The 16,153-nt window shown below is 37.1% G+C and overlaps 2 protein-coding genes across 10 annotated transcripts; both read left to right on the top strand.

The window, feature by feature from the left end:
• The first annotated feature begins 185 nt into the window (after nt 1–185).
• Nucleotides 186–8,871, top strand: LOC147866615 (uncharacterized). 9 transcript variants are annotated; one of them, XM_087317063.1, is made up of 11 exons: nt 186–315; nt 739–867; nt 1,742–1,921; nt 5,030–5,084; nt 5,166–5,284; nt 5,923–6,061; nt 6,188–6,315; nt 6,610–6,687; nt 6,757–8,014; nt 8,105–8,146; nt 8,189–8,871. In XM_087317063.1, the coding sequence occupies exons 1-11, from the start codon at nt 259–261 to the stop codon at nt 8,347–8,349; spliced, it is 2,346 nt and encodes a 781-aa protein (XP_087173189.1). In that variant the 5' UTR covers nt 186–258; the 3' UTR covers nt 8,350–8,871. The 9 variants fall into 9 exon arrangements, with proteins under 9 accessions (XP_087173189.1, XP_087173186.1, XP_087173191.1 ...); XM_087317060.1 differs by having other exon boundaries at nt 6,757–8,059; XM_087317065.1 differs by having other exon boundaries at nt 6,757–7,681; nt 7,937–8,871.
• A 1,830-nt stretch (nt 8,872–10,701) lies between these two features.
• On the top strand, nt 10,702–15,791 carry LOC147866614 (alpha-xylosidase 1-like). Its single transcript, XM_087317056.1, has 4 exons — nt 10,702–10,994; nt 11,440–12,089; nt 13,087–13,317; nt 13,923–15,791. Exons 1-4 carry the CDS (start codon nt 10,765–10,767, stop codon nt 15,524–15,526), a joined length of 2,715 nt encoding a protein of 904 aa, XP_087173182.1. The 5' UTR covers nt 10,702–10,764; the 3' UTR covers nt 15,527–15,791.
• The last annotated feature ends 362 nt before the right edge of the window (nt 15,792–16,153 follow it).

Genomic DNA, 16,153 nt, shown 5'->3' with positions numbered 1-16,153 from the left:
ACGGGTTTACGATGACGTCTCAAATTAGAGTTTGAGACTACACAACGCAGTAGTGAACGATTGAAAGTGTATTTTTGGGTAAAAGAGGAATGAGAGTAAAGGGGTACCGTCCTAATTATGCAAAATTCTGAAGGGCATTATATCTAAATAATAAATAACAGACAGAACAAAGCACGCCATGAAAATTAAACGATCTTCGTAACTCTTTCTTTCTTCTTTTGTTCATTCTTTCTCCTCCAACTGTCATTGCAGAAGGAAATGATGGCTGCCATGAAGGGAATTATGAATGCCTTAATACCTACTGTGCAAAACCAGGTTTGAAATGACGAAATCCACGAAAATAATTTGTTGTATTTCCCCATTGAAGCCTTTTAAGATCGTGTATGCATGTATACGTATCTACGTAGTACATATCCTATTCAACGAATTCTGATCATGCATTTGCTTGAAATTTGTCAACTCTTTATTGTTGATTATCCTCAACGGGAAATAATGAAAAAGAATAATTATGTTTATGTATATGTATATATGTATATATGTATATATGTATATATGTATATATGTATATATGTATATATGTATATGTATATGTATGTAAACAACTATGCTACTCCGTTCCGTTATTTTTGTATAGATTATATAACTTCCATAAATAATAATTATTAGAAATTGCCGGCCTTTTGCCTTTCAGTCGAACATCTTCCCTGTGATAAATATCATTATACCATTCTATTGTAGGCTTGCATGTGGAGTGAACCTGATCTTGTCGGATGGCTTGAGAAGCGCGGGGGAAAGTTCACATCGTGGAAGAAACGATTCTTTGTTCTCCAACAGTCATATCTTTTCTATTTTGGCGATGATTTGAAGGTAATATTTTAGTTTGTAATCCATTTCTCAAATTTTGATATATTTAGAAATATCAGAAGAAAAGAAAAGAGATAGCCATCCTATGTTGTCGAAGTTAGAAAATATCATATACAACATAACCATTTGATCCATTTTTAAACATCAGGTCATAGGAACTGACTGGAAAATGCATGTACATAAGGAGCATGAACTATGCTCAGAGTGAACATGCACATTGACCTAGGATTTATTCATTTTATGTTCCTTTCCAGTTTAAAGATTGAATATGATCATTAGGTAAGAAGCTAGTCATTTGCTTTGCGATTCTCAAAAAAGTGTATTTTTGCATATAAACTAGCAGGCAGATCATTTGCTCTCACTTTTTATTCAAAGAAGGAATATGCATGTGGATTACGAAGATAGTTTTAATTTTTTGCAATCCATAGAAGAGTACAAGTACATATGCAAAAAACTAGGAAGCTAGTCATTTTCGCCTCCATTGAAATTCAAAAAGAGTAAATATGCACATGGTGTATGAGAAAACATGTTGCTAAAAAGGGTTAAAATTAAGGTCCAGAACACATGTCGGAGTAGCTGATAATTTAACTGTCCCAACCAAAATGATGAATGGGATGCTCATGTAGATATGTAAGGGAGACCCAAATGTCGCTATCCATAACTAATTGATATTGATAAAAGAGATAAGGGTTAATGATCTAATTTTTGTAGAACTTATGTTTTTAGGTATACATTATATCGCCCTGAAAAATCTTATATCACGTTGTGGTCTGATTGTGTTTGTGTTTGTGAACCATAGGCATTTACCTCTTCATTCTAGAAGCTTCCAAATATTTAAAATGCTAATCTTACATATCAATGCCTTTTAAATGAGCAGGTGCAAGACAAGGTTCCTCTTGGTGTCATTCCACTTGATTCAAGTAAAGTCGAAATGAAGCAAGATGATACATCCCGTACTTCAAAGAAATTTACATTCCATATCTACTTGGGCAAGCAGTTTGTTGGTTATTCAAAGCGAGATACATATGTTGTAGCAGCACCTTCTCATCAAGCACTTGTAGGTTTTTTACAATCATGATCTTTTTGCAAGACGTATAAGAATCTGTTGTTGACTAAAGAATAACACATGCACATTATCTAGGGATGAAACTTCCATTATATTGCTTACGGCTTGGGAAGAAGGTAAGAAGCTCTATTTGCAGAATTCAAAACCTGGGTGTTCTTTGACTATGCTGGATGACTTCTTTTGGCTTAAAGAGTACTTGGCCATTATATGTTTGAGAAGTCTCATTTCCTTGCCTTTTGAGAGTTCTTTAGGATTAGTTTTTATCTTTTATTTAATTTTTGTCTACAATGTATGTTGCTCCGCATGGGAATGGAACTAACATGGACAAGCCACCGGACAGAGGCACAGTTTGGTCAATGCCTAAATTGTCAATGGCCAACCTCAATGCTGGCCCTCAAGTGAGACCTGAACAATATCTCCTCAAGCAAGGACAATGCCTCAAAATTGGCTCCCACCTGCCAAAGTTCACATGGGAAATAGCCTACAATAAAAAAACCACATCCTTTCATCCAGCTGGGTCCACGACAGTTGGGAATAGTTTGCACATAGAAGAAAAGTAAGGGACCAGAGAACATCAGGCCATCTTTTACTCAGATAATGGGAAGAGCTCCTCACAAAATGGAGAAAACCCAAAATATATCAAAGTTTTATTACTATTTCAGCAGCATTCAATATTGGTAAAACTTATCTTCCTTATCGGCATTTTCCCATGTTTCTTTTCTGTATTGTTGATTGATTTCTTCACGCTTCATTGCTATTTGCAAAAGAGTTCCTTCTGTTTTGCTTCTAGTAAAGTATCCTCGTTTTTTCCATGTCTACTTTTAACAAACAATTTCATAAGGTAAAATATTAGTATTTGTGGCATGTTGTAGGTATTTACTCATGGTATACACCTCTTTCTGCACTCTCAAAACACACTGGCATAACTACATCCATCCGTACAGTGCACACCTTGGCATGGGTACATTAACAGAATACACATTAGCATACCACTCTTGGTCCTGCATTTGTATTATCTAGCAGTTTCCAGTTACTTTCTCCATATTATTGAAGTAGTAAAGAAAGAAAGAAAGAAAGAAAGGTATATTAATGTCTTTTAAGAGGCCAAAATGGCCTACAAGACCAAATAAGAGATTACATCTTAAGTGTTGTCTCGTCTTTGAGAACAAATCAAAATAAAATAAATATTACACCGTAAATATAAAAGTAAATAACATGAAAAGAAAAGAAATGAGGGAATCTGGTTTTTAGCACATGTGAGATCCTCAAGTTAGGTATATTGTAGCTTTTGTCTTCGAAAGATCTCTAGCATAGGTCGATCCAGAATGGAAATGTCTCCGAACCGAGGGAAGCACCTACGATGGCAGGAGATAATGGCTTTTATCTGTCAATGGCAAGGGCATCGAGGTCGTGGTCCATGGGGCCGGGACCTACGTGCACGGCAAATTGCTATTGCCCGATCAATTGTAAATTTGTAACCCCTTTGTTATGTCCTGGTTTGGAGCCGATTTGTGTATCCCGTGATTGACTTGTAGTATTAGGAGTGATGGGGCTAAAGAAATTTGTGATTGTTCTTTGTGGATGAGCTTGTGTGGCTGTATTCTTCAACAACTTTTCCCGATGTCTCTTGAGCTCTAGCAAGAAAAGTCGTAGGCATCGTTGTTCCTCATATTCCATTACCTTGCATAGTGGGCCAAAGCCTTGTTTAAAGAGGCAATGGTATCTCCCTCTGATTTCATAAAAGACACTACAATGACAAACATAGTGTTCTTCAGATTCTATTCCTTGATGATACAATTGGCAAATTCTCTCTTCTAGAGGTAGTCGTGTATATCTGCCTACCTCAATGTGTAGCTGATGTGATGAAGTTCGTAGTTGCCCTATCACACTACGCAGCGCATAGGATAGATGTATGTCCATATAAGGTGGCCTGATGACAAATCCATCCTCCAATGTATGTAAGAAGTGTGTCTTATAGTGGGCCCATAAGACCAAACAAGAGATTACATCTTAAAATGTTGTCTCATCTTTGAGAACAACAAACCAATATAACTAAGTAAAAAAAGTAAATAGAAATAGAATTAAGGCATGACTTAAGAATCTCATCATCTATGTATTTAAGATTCTCAACTCAGATATATTATAATTTTTGTCTTCGAAAAATCTCTAGCGTAGGTTAATCCGAATGGAGAGGTCTCTGAAACGAGGAAAGTATCTGCAACGGCAGGAGAAAATGATCTTTATCTAACAAGGGCGGTGAGATTGTGGTTCATGAGGCTGGACTCTACATGCACAACAAATTGCTATTGCGTGATGTGTTGTAATCCTGCTGCAATGTCCTGGTCTGGAGCCCATTTGTGTAGCCCTTGATATACTTGTAGCATGAGTAGGATGTGGCTAAAAAAACTGTCATTGACTTGTAAAGATAACAAATATGGCTATGAGCTAGTAACAGCCGTTAACCAGATAATGGAGGGAAATATGTGAGTTTGTAAGTTTTAAGATGCACTCAATGATCATCAGAAGAGCATTTGGATTGTTTTGAATAGCAGAAGGCAGAAGACATGTTGTAAGGTTTTGTGAGGCTTGGTCTTTGTCCTTGGATGTTTTTTAATATAACGTTCAGTAACTGAAAAACAGTGCTGGTTTTAAAAAAATTATCTCGTTGTTCATAAATTGTGGACATTTCCATATTGGATGACTGATGATGGATCAGAGTTCCGCAATTTCAGTTATGCTGACCAAGCACCAAAGCTGATTGCTGGTTACTAATGATTGCATTTCCAGATATCTAGTTTTTAGGAAACTGGAATAGAAACATGTTTCTTTTGGTAATCACATTAATGAGTGAACATAGTTGTAATCTTGGTCAGGTTCTATAGAACCTTATGGTCTTTTAGAGATGCTAATGTGTTTTCTTTCTCAAAGACGAGACGTCAATTAGATGTAATCTCTTGTTTCGTCTTAAAAGATGTTAATATATAGTTCTTCTTTCTTTCTTTCTTATATTAGCTCATAGGAATAGAGTTGAGAATATGCCCTATATTAGATTTGTAAAAATTGTACTAATCAGTTCCAATATTCTAAAAAGTTTTACAGGATGAGTGGGTCCAAAGGTTGGAAATTGCTGCTGATTCACGTGAAGCTCTGCTAGGTGAAAGCATACTTCAGAAATTTCAGAGGAATTAAAGAAATGTCAAAATTCTTTATAACCTAAATTGCATCATTTGTATAGATCAATTGCGTAAAGCTAGATGGAGGGGTGCGGACATTAGAAGAATGCTGGCTAACTCATATGGCAATCAGGAAATATTAGAATTTGCAGCAACTAAACCCGAAGGGCAAGCACTTATGGTAACGTCATTGATATCACTTTCATGTTAGTCATGCTGTGTAAATTTGGGAAAGATCTCTTCAAAGATTTATAAGATATTTACAAAATATATGTTAGGAAACATAAACTTAAATCTGATATGCTTTACATAACCTGGCTTTATGTACCTTTCTGAAATGTTTGGAATCTTTATTCTTCATTTCCAAGAGGTTTTTCTGTCATGAATCAATTTGTGGGCATGGGTTCATGAGACACAGGATTTTGACGTATCATTTCAATGATAAGGCTTATCCCTCTTATCACCAATTTTACACACATTTTTCAATTGTTTCCACACATTGTTTATTTTTCCAAATATTCCTTGAGAATTCGGTTCATGATTGGTTAAGATGTCTTCGCATACTGTTTTACAGCTCTGTTTCATCTATATTCATGTATACTACTTGTGCTTACTTTAAACAATATCATTATGGGAAGTCAAATCCGGAACGGAATTTTCTCAATGAGACATGAAAGAATAAGTGACACTCCTAAACTTATGCGACTTAATGTTTCCTTTGAATAGCTTCTTTATAATAGTGGGAATTTATGATATAAATTGATGATACATTTTGGGGTTCCTGTCATATAAATTTGACTGACATTTCACAGTAATCAGGCAGAGTTAACAAAGGTTCAAGATGGAATTGGAAAGCTAGAGGGAGAAGTTGCAGGGTTAGAAGCACAAGCCAACCAACAAGAAGGAGCTTTGATGCGTGCTATTGTTGTTTGGGATATCTTGGACCATTATCTATCAGGTTAGCGAAAATAGTTTAGCTGAAATAGTCTCGGTTAACAGTTTGGAGGCATAATGACGTAATTAAGATGCAATGGAAATTTTAAACGAGAAGAATTCTTCTGTGTTGCTCCTTCCTAATGCATAGGGAAAGCTCGTGGTGGGGAACCAACACGTGCACGTGAAAGGATCAAGATAGAGACAGAGGCAATCCAGCAGTTGTATGGACTGCAACAAGCGAAAGCAAGTTATTTTCAAGGGCAGAACATTGAATATGTAAAAACTTCCCAAACTAGTTATAATTTTGCATCAACCTCATAAGAAGTGTACACTGTAGAGCATATAAAATAGCTTGTGTTTGCTGTTTGCTTTGATTTTGTTTATGAATCAACCCATGACCATACATTTAAGATAATAAATGTGGTAACAGTAAGACACTTTTTTGTAGTTAAGGGTTAAATTGTCAAGCCCCAATATAAGGTTACTTATCCCCTGTATAAATAGACTATAAAAGCTGCAGAGCCATTGTTAAATGATTATATGATTGTGGTGGATATTCATATTTTTCAGCTTTTAAAACAAGAGAGGGACAAGCTGAAAGCCAAAGTGGAGAATTTCTTGTATGTTGTGCAGGAGCGCCAAGCCAAGGTAACAATGAGTTTTTCTGTTCTATATCTGTGAGCTCATCAAAATATTGAACCCCATAGGCCATTGTAGATTCGTTCCACAGCACCAAGATACTCATTCAATCTAGACCCTAAAATATTTGAGGATGAAGGTGAATCTCTTCAACAACAATTTGAACCTGATGTGGAGGGGAAAAAACCAGCTGCTTTAAAGTTCTATGACAATATACAGCCCTTAAAGCTCTATGACAATATACGAGCAGAAGTCATGGAAACAGCTGAGCAATTTAAAACCTTGAAAACCACAGCAATGAAAGTTAAAGAGATTAGTGGCAAGGTTAAGGACTGCATAGGTCCAGCCATGTCTGTTATAGAAATGGTTGCAAATTCTAGTATGCTCACTGATATGATGAAAAAACGGCCATCTGGCAAAGATTCTGCTGTTGAGGGCCCTTCAGGAGATAATGCATTTGAAGGAAATACATCAGAATGGGGTCAAAAAAACTACCAAGGTGAAACTTCAAGCATGCAAAATCAACCTAGACCCCGAGGAAGAGGCATGTCTCTTCAAGAATCATCTGGTCAGATGCAATATGGAAGCCCTATCTATGGACAATCTCCAGGAGAATATTCTGGAGCAAGAGGAGCGAATTCACTTCCACAATCGAGAGAGATGGCACCAACAAGGTTTCCAGGATCAGCCCAAAGTAACACACAACCACCCAATCAACAACCCGGAGGACCCTATTCTCAAGGATTCATGCCAAGAGGTTTCCAACAACAGATGAGTTCTATGCCACAACCACCTTCGCCACAATCCATGCAGGGCTTCCCAGGACCTGGCTCTACGACTCCAGCCATGGGAATGAATTTTTCTGGTAGATCACCAGGAACAATGATGCCACAACAGGGTGGTTCGATGCGACCTACACAAGGTCAAGTGCAACCCATGCAAGGAAGGATGCCACAACCGGATGTTCCAATGCAACCACCGCAAGGAAGCATGCCTCAACCAGGTGGTCCATTACAACCAATGCAAGGAAGGATGCCACAACCGGGTGTTCCAATGCAACCAACGCAAGGAAGCATGCCTCAACCAGGTGGTCCATTACAACCAATGCAAGGGAGGATGATGCCACAACCAGGTGGTCCAATGCAACCAACACCAGGAAGGATGCCCCAACCAGGTGGCCCGATGCAACCAATGCAAGGAAGGATGCCCCAACCAGGTGGTCCGATGCAACCAATGCAAGGAAACATGCCCCAACCAGGTGGTTCATTACAACCAATGCAAGGAAGGATGATGCCCCAACCAGGTGGTCCAATGCAAGGAAGGATGCCACAACCAGGTGGTTCATTACAACCAATGCAAGGAAGGATGATGCCCCAACCAGGTGGTCCAATGCAACCAATGCAAGGAAGGATGATGCCCCAACCAGGTGGTCCAATGCAACCAATGCAAGGAAGGATGCCACAACCAGGTGGCCTGATGCAACCAATCCAAGGAAGGATGCCACAACCAGGTGGTCCGATGCAACCAATGCAAGGAAGGATGCCACAACAGGGTAGTCCGATGCAACTAAGAATGTCAATTGGACAACAAGGTCCAATGCCACCTATGCAAAGGGGGCAGCAGCCTACTTGGTCTCAAATGGCACCAATGCAGTATCCTCGGCCACAATGATGTCCAAAGAGGAATTTTTCATATTTTGTGCTTGGTGAAGGGTTGTTGCATTCATTGGGTAAACTTTGGATTTAATATGTCTTGACATACATACAAACATTTAGATCATTTGGAATGTATCCATTCCATACACATTCCGGCCATTTTAAAACTTACATGAATTTTGAATCTTCATTGGCAGAATCTGGGATGTTGGAAATAGTGCTCATTCAGATTATCTCATATGGGAATTATGTCCTCTCTGACACTTCGAAAGTCATAATTTTGTATTCCTGGGTACATTATAGTGAGTCAAAAGTTTGTATACTCTGGGGTTGAACCTAGCTTATAAATGGCTGCCAACCCTGAAGTATTATGTGTAACAGAAAATGTGATGAACCATTCTGACACAAATTATCAAGCATATGTATGATATGTCCAACATCTTTTCTTTACAAAGGCCTCTCATAGATTTTTTGTTCTCACCATGAATTGTGATGTGCATGATGATTTTTCAATGGGAGCAATACAAATTTTAATGGATACCTTATTTTCTAAGTTTACTGAAGTATGAAATGCATGTTGCATTATTGAAGGGCTGATACCATATGTCAGATTTGAGATTGTTTTATCCTTCAGTTTGACTTTACAAATTCCCTTTCCTTAATACAAGGAATCAAAACTATAGCATGCATTGCCAAAGACTATCTGTGCTAATACGAAAGCTTCATAATGTACCAAATCATCTAGATTGTAGCGTTCATTGGTGTCTCTTCTAACAAAATGGTTTTTACACAACCACCTAAAATGTTAAAAGGTAAACCTAACTACAGTAATGGTTATTATTAGGATCTGAATATGCATATGAACTTGCAATATTAGGGGGGTTAATTTGGATATTAGATTGCTTTAATTACTCTTTAACAATGTAGTTATGCATACATTCTCATGACAGGATTGAGCCTCCCTAATGACCATTACTAATTGAAGCTTAAGCTTGACGAAAGTCACACAATTAATATAAAACCAGTGTGGTTCATCACATGATTCTTGAGAGAGTAACACATTCACAATAAAATAAGGTTGGGAAGACATGATCCAAAACATGTCAAAAGATACTATGAATGCATGCATTATTTTCTAAATTAGACGTTAGCACGGAAAATCATGACTAAGCCCAACCTTCACTAAGACCTAAAACTTTGCAAAGTGTATTTGTCTCTCACATTGTTCACTAATTTGCATATCCTACAAATTCTTATCTTACTCTTTGGAAGTAAAGCACCCATTAAGTCTACCATGTTATCCAATAAGAGACAAACAATGATTGCATGATATAAGAGTTTACATAGAATACAACTTCTGATCATTATTACTAAAGGTTTTTCAAGTGTAAAAATTTGTCCTAAACTTTTTCATACTTCCAAATTATGCTACACTTTTCTTACAATTCCTATATATAAGTTTCTACTTCTTCTTTTTTATGTAGACCCTATAAGAAGTCAATGACATTTTTATATCTTGTTTTAACACCTATCAGCTACAAATGGATTGGTTAACATACAAAGAAGAAACATATATTGAAAAGTCGCTAGATTCGTACTTCATAAGGATCACATCATACATATATCTTCTTGATAAGGCTTACGCATAAAAGTAGCACATAAATAAAAACAAAACAAATTTTTCTTGATAAGGCTTACAAAAGCAAGAAAAAATGAGATAATATAGAACCAAACAAGCAAGCCAGGCGTACCACTCGAAGGATATTGCTTTTTATTACCCTTAGAGAGGATCCACAAATGTGACCACAAATCATGGTGCAAACCATAGTGCAAGCATATATAAACCTAAAGGTAGACATTTGATTTGTGGTCCAAGTTATGGAGACAACGCGGGTTCTCCACGGAACTAGGGCCAGCTTCAGCTTGAACAATGATCAGTAGTATTCCATCCCACTGGTTAGTATCCCGCAATAGTTGCGAGGGCGTAAAGCCGTGACGGTATGTGTCCAAGAGTGGCGATCCCTCATTTGATAAATGAGAACAAAGGTAGCATCAAATGTTATTTATTGGGTTTAGAGAGGTGTTCTCCGACCGGGATCCTCGGGGATGGTACCAACATTCCTCGTTAAAAAGAATGAATACGGTTAGTGGGTTGGTCCAAGCCGGCCATGGCACGATCAATGAGTACATAGTATCCTTGGCCAGCATGGCAATCTTACCAATCAATTGTGGGCATGGCCCCAATTATTTATTTGTATGTTGAATCATTTCCTGATATTTTCTTGTGAAATCATTTTCTGATATAATCTTTGTTGAGTCATTTTCTCAGACAAAAGAAACCAACACATATGTTTTTTCTATAGAAATATGTATATACATTTTTATATGTACATGCTTTCTTCACACAGGTGTGGAGAAAGAGTTTGTTTCCATGGCTCCTTCTTCACTACTCTGTTCTTCTTCCATTTTCTTCGTCTCCATGTCCATCTTTCTCCTTATTTTCTGTGGGTGTGGAACCATTTCTGCATCTCCTTCTAATGAAGGATACAGACTTGTGTCAGTTGCTCAGCACGCAAATTCACTGGAGGGGGTTCTGCAAGCGATCGATCCTTCTTCTTCCAACTATGGACCTGATATATCATCGCTTCAGCTCAGAATAAGGTCATTACATGACTTTGAGCTCAATTCTCTTATAATTCGATACTACACCCCATAACACAGATCAGATTTGAATGATCAAATGAAAAGGGTCACTCTTCTCAATTAAGTATTTAATTATTCCTTTCTCGTTTCTTTATAAGATTAATCGTTAATATTTCCGTAATCAACCTAGATGTCACCAATGGCTCCTTAAATCTAGAAATTGTTCAAGGCTTCTCACATCAGTAAACGTTGACTAAGTTAAGTAGAAACCGTTACTGGCTCCTCAATTTGTATGCATTATTTAGAATGGTTCCTCTTATCAATTTTCGTAGACATTTTTGCAATTCGTTGCTTCTTTTTTATCTTATGGGAATATATCGATAATATTGATTTTACCCTCCATTTCGTATTATAAAAGATGAAGGTAATGATTAGAATAATAAAAGAACATTCTTTGTTCCAGCTATGAATCTGCAGATCAAATCCATGTCCATATCACAGACAAGAATGAACCTAGATGGGAGATTCCACATACACTCCTCCCACGCCGTCATATTCCCAAATTGCCCACAAAAAGAGAAACCTTGAATGATCTCCAGTTATCCTACACTGAGAATCCTTTTGGTTTTGCAATCATGAGAACGTCGTCAAATGAGACTCTTTTCAACTCTACGCCATCTTTTTCCTCATCATTGACACCCTATGTTAACAGCATGGTGTTCAAAGACCAATATTTGGAGATATCAACATCGCTTCCCGAATCAGCATCCCTTTATGGTATCGGTGAAAGTACTCGCCCTGCAGGGTTCAAGCTTGCACCAAGAAGCAAGTATACATTGTGGGCAGAAGATGTGGCTAGTATGAATCCTGATGTAAACTTGTATGGATCTCTCCCTTTCTATATGGATGTGAGGAAGAATGGGGATTGTCATGGGGTTTTACTCCTGAATAGCAATGGCATGGATGTGCTTTACGATGGGAATAAGTTGACATATAAAGTGATCGGAGGTGTCTTCGACTTCTATTTCTTCTCAGGACCATCTCCACTTGCGGTTATGGAGCAGTATACTCGACTTGTTGGCCGGCCAGCACCCATGCCATACTGGTCTCTCGGTAGGTCCATTGTCTTCTTCAAGGCTTCTGAATCTCTTTGTTATCATTTGCATTTTCAAGGAAAATGCTATTGTTTTTTTTATCAATAAAACCTAGGGATCTAGTTTTTAGCATTTCCTTTATTGCAAGGGGGGATGTGACCGTTTTCACTCCTCACATTGTGGAAAACAAATTGTCAATGTAGTAAACCTATACTGATCTCTTGTTAGGTACATCTGCCTATTTCATGGTTTTTGAATGTATGTGTTGGCATTGCCTTTACTATAAGCACCGATGTGATCACTTTCACTCCTTGTATTGTGGAAAAAACTGTGAAATGTCAATGTATAAGTAGCAGCAATCTGTTAGACTGCGTTACCTCAAACAAAATTTATTATATCTACTAAAAACACTGTGCTCACCCTTAAAGCGTTTTTCAATAAACCCATGCCATTGTGGTCATTTGGTTCCGATATTCATCTTTATGACTGTTTAAATCTAAATCTTTTTTTTTTCAAGGCCTGCCCAGAGCTCTGTCTCATTAGGTGGTGCAGTTATTTTAGTTTGTTAGGAAAAAACAGTGATTTCTGTTTTCAATTTTTCTTTTCATTGCTGGTTAGTGAACATCCATGCTAGTAATTTCAATTTTTTAATTATAATTATATGTTTATCTCCAGCCTCTAGCGTGTAATTATTTTCTATCTTTTATTGGTTTCACTCTCTTTGTGTCTCTCTTATTTAATCTTTAGGCCATGCATGTGAAGCTACTCTCTTTGTGTCTCTCTTATTTAATCTTTAGGCCATGCATGTGCAGCTTTGTTTCACTTTGTATTTATGTTGAAACCACGTACATGGAGTTGCATCCCTTGCTCCAGTTGTTTAAGTTCAGTTGAATTTGTCAGGCATAAAACAAAAGAGTTGAAAACTATATTAACATTTTGGTAAAGTTTATTTCAAGTGTTCTCAATTCTCTACAGCTTTCGAGGATTACTTATGAAATATCCATTTACATTGTTAGGTTTTCATCAATGCCGATATGGTTATCACAATGTCAGTGATCTTGAGACAGTGGTGGCAACATACAAAGACAAGAACATTCCACTTGAGGTAATGTGGACCGATATAGATTATATGGATGCTTACAAAGATTTCACCCTGGACCCTATAAACTTCCCTGCTGACCAACTAAAGTCCTTTGTCGATAAGCTTCACGCAAATAATCAACGATATGTGATCATTGTAGATCCAGGTAACAAATTTATATATACTCTATTCCTCTAACTACATGTATGGCACCTATTCCAGAGTCTTTTTCATAAAAAAAGAGAGTAAAGGTACCCGCTAAATATGAACAAAGGATTAGGGAGAATATCTATTTTATCCCAAAGACTAACCAAATCTGAATAGTTGGAAGAAGTCTGAATTTCTATTTTATCTCATCAAACCCTACAAGATCTAAATTTTGGGCATGTCTTTTAACTTTATAACAGATTTTGAGCTTTTGTTATGCAAATATCACACGTAAATTCCTAGTATTTGCATAAACATTTTGTAGTCTTCATGAATGTGATCGTAAATAATGGTCAAAATATTCCCAAAACTCTGAAAACTAGCTTTAATGATCAGGGAATTTTATGTTATGAAACCCTAAAAGTATAGAAATATTAGGATAATCTTCAAATATTTAACCCTCATCTTATTTTTGTGATTATTACATGTAAATTTATGTAAATTTTGTTGAACCTTTCAAAAACCTTGATTGTAAATAATAGGCAAAAAGTTACCAAAAATATTCCATTCGTCAAACATTCAGCCCTATTTTCTTTGTTAACCCTTGTGATGTTTCTACTGCAGGCATTAAGTATGAAACCAATTATAGCACTTATCAACATGGTATTGAGAAAGATATTTTTATAAAGGGGTCCGATGGCAATAACTATCTCGGCCAAGTCTGGCCAGGGCCAGTAAATTTTCCCGACTTTCTTCATCCAAATATAAACTCATTTTGGGCAACTGAGATCTCCATGTTCCATGAAACTATACCTTTTGATGGCCTTTGGATCGATATGAACGAGGTTTCAAACTTTTGTACCGGCATTAGTTGCACATTGCCGACAAATGTTGCTTGCCCCAACCTTGATGAGCAAACGACGTGTTGTCTCATATGCAATGATACCGATTCTTATACACAATGGGACAATCCACCTTATAAAATCAACAGCTCTTATGTGGAGAGGCCACTTGGTAACAAAACCATAGCCACAAGTGCAACCCACTTTGGGGGCATACTAGAATATGATGCACACAATTTGTATGGTTTCAGTGAGGCCATAGCTACTAATAAAGCCTTGAAAGAGACACTTAAGAAAAGGCCATTTGTGTTGTCACGATCAACTTTTGTTGGTTCGGGTGCTTATACAGCCCACTGGACAGGAGATAATGGGGCAACTTGGGATGACCTTGCTTATTCTATTGTAGGTGTGATGAATTCAGGTTTATATGGGATTCCTATGGTTGGTGCTGACATTTGTGGCTTTAATGGGAACACAACAGAAGAACTTTGTAACCGTTGGATTCAAGTGGGAGCATTCTATCCCTTCTCAAGAGATCATTCGGATAAGTATTCCAGTCGACAAGAACTCTATTTGTGGAATTCAGTTGCAAATTCAGCTAGGAAAGTACTTGGTCTTCGATACCAACTTTTGCCATATCTTTATACTCTTGTATACCAAGCTCACAAAATAGGCTCCCCCATGGCTAGGCCTCTTTTCTTTCACTTCTATAATGACCCAACAAGCCTGAATATTGATTCCCAGTTCTTGTTGGGGAGGTCTATATTGGTTTCACCCGTCCTCACCCCAGACACTATATTTGTGAATGCATATTTTCCGCAAGGCACTTGGTACAATCTCTTTAACTATTCACAAGTTGTCATACATGCTGAATATGGTTCATATCAGAATCTATCAGCACCTATTGATGCCATCAATGTCCATGTAAGCGAAGGATCAATTTTACCTCTCCAAGAGTCGGCATTAACAACAACTGCTGCTAGGAAAACACCCTACAAGCTCATTGTTGCTTTCTCTTTGGATCCAGAGAAACAAACTCTAGAAGCAGAAGGAACTTTATACCTTGATGATGGAGAAAATATAGAGATGGATGTGGATGAAGGAAAGGCAACCCTTATCAATTTCTATGCAAGTAAAGATAAAGATAATTACTTTGAAGTTAGTTCTTTTGTGCAAGAAGGGAAGTTTGCCTTGGAGAATGGATGTGTTCTACAAACACTCGTAGTGTTGGGTACCTCCTCCTTACCAAAAAGCTTGAAGGTGAATGGTATTGATGCATCAGAGTCAATTGAAGTCAAGAGTTTAGACCAGTTTTCTCTTGAGATTTCTCAGTTGAATCTTCATCTTGGGAAGCCATTCATAGTGCAGTGGACCACATTTCCATGATATCTCTTTATTTTGACATAAAGGGTACTGTATTATATTATGTACGATACAATAAAGAATCATCAATTCCATTCTGCTCCATGTTTTTTTACCCAGAAGCTTGAAGGTGAATGGAATTGATGTACCAGAGTCAATGCAAGTCAAGAGTTTAGACCAGTTCTCTCTTGAGATTTCTCAGTTGAATCGCCATTCATTGTGAATCATCAATTAAAGGGTACTCTATTATATTATGTACGATACAATAAAGAATCATAAATTTCCATTCTTTTCTATGTTTTCTGAACAACAAACCCAGAATTAAGGCAGAGGATATACCAATATTGAAACATTACTAATCTATACAATTATGTTTCAACTACCATTGACACAATTTGAAGGGACAAAAACGAATATGCCTCTTTATTTTTCCATATCAGGTACTCTATTATGTTATGTATGATACAATAAAGAATCATCAATTTGAATTCTGTTCCATGTTTCCTAAACCACAAATTCAGAATTATGGCAGAGGATATACCATTATTGAAACATTACTAATCTATACAATTATATGTGAACTACCACTGACATAATTTGAATCATATTGCTTAACAAAATATTGGATATTTCAACAAAAAACGCAATCCT

Source organism: Azolla caroliniana, unplaced genomic scaffold (assembly GCF_043228905.1).
Source record: "Azolla caroliniana isolate FFs.n. ecotype wild unplaced genomic scaffold, voAzoCaro1.0.p SCAF_3, whole genome shotgun sequence".
NCBI lineage: Eukaryota > Viridiplantae > Streptophyta > Polypodiopsida > Salviniales > Salviniaceae > Azolla > Azolla caroliniana.
Note: the sequence above shows the minus strand (reverse complement) of the source record. Positions and strands in the feature narration are given on the sequence as shown.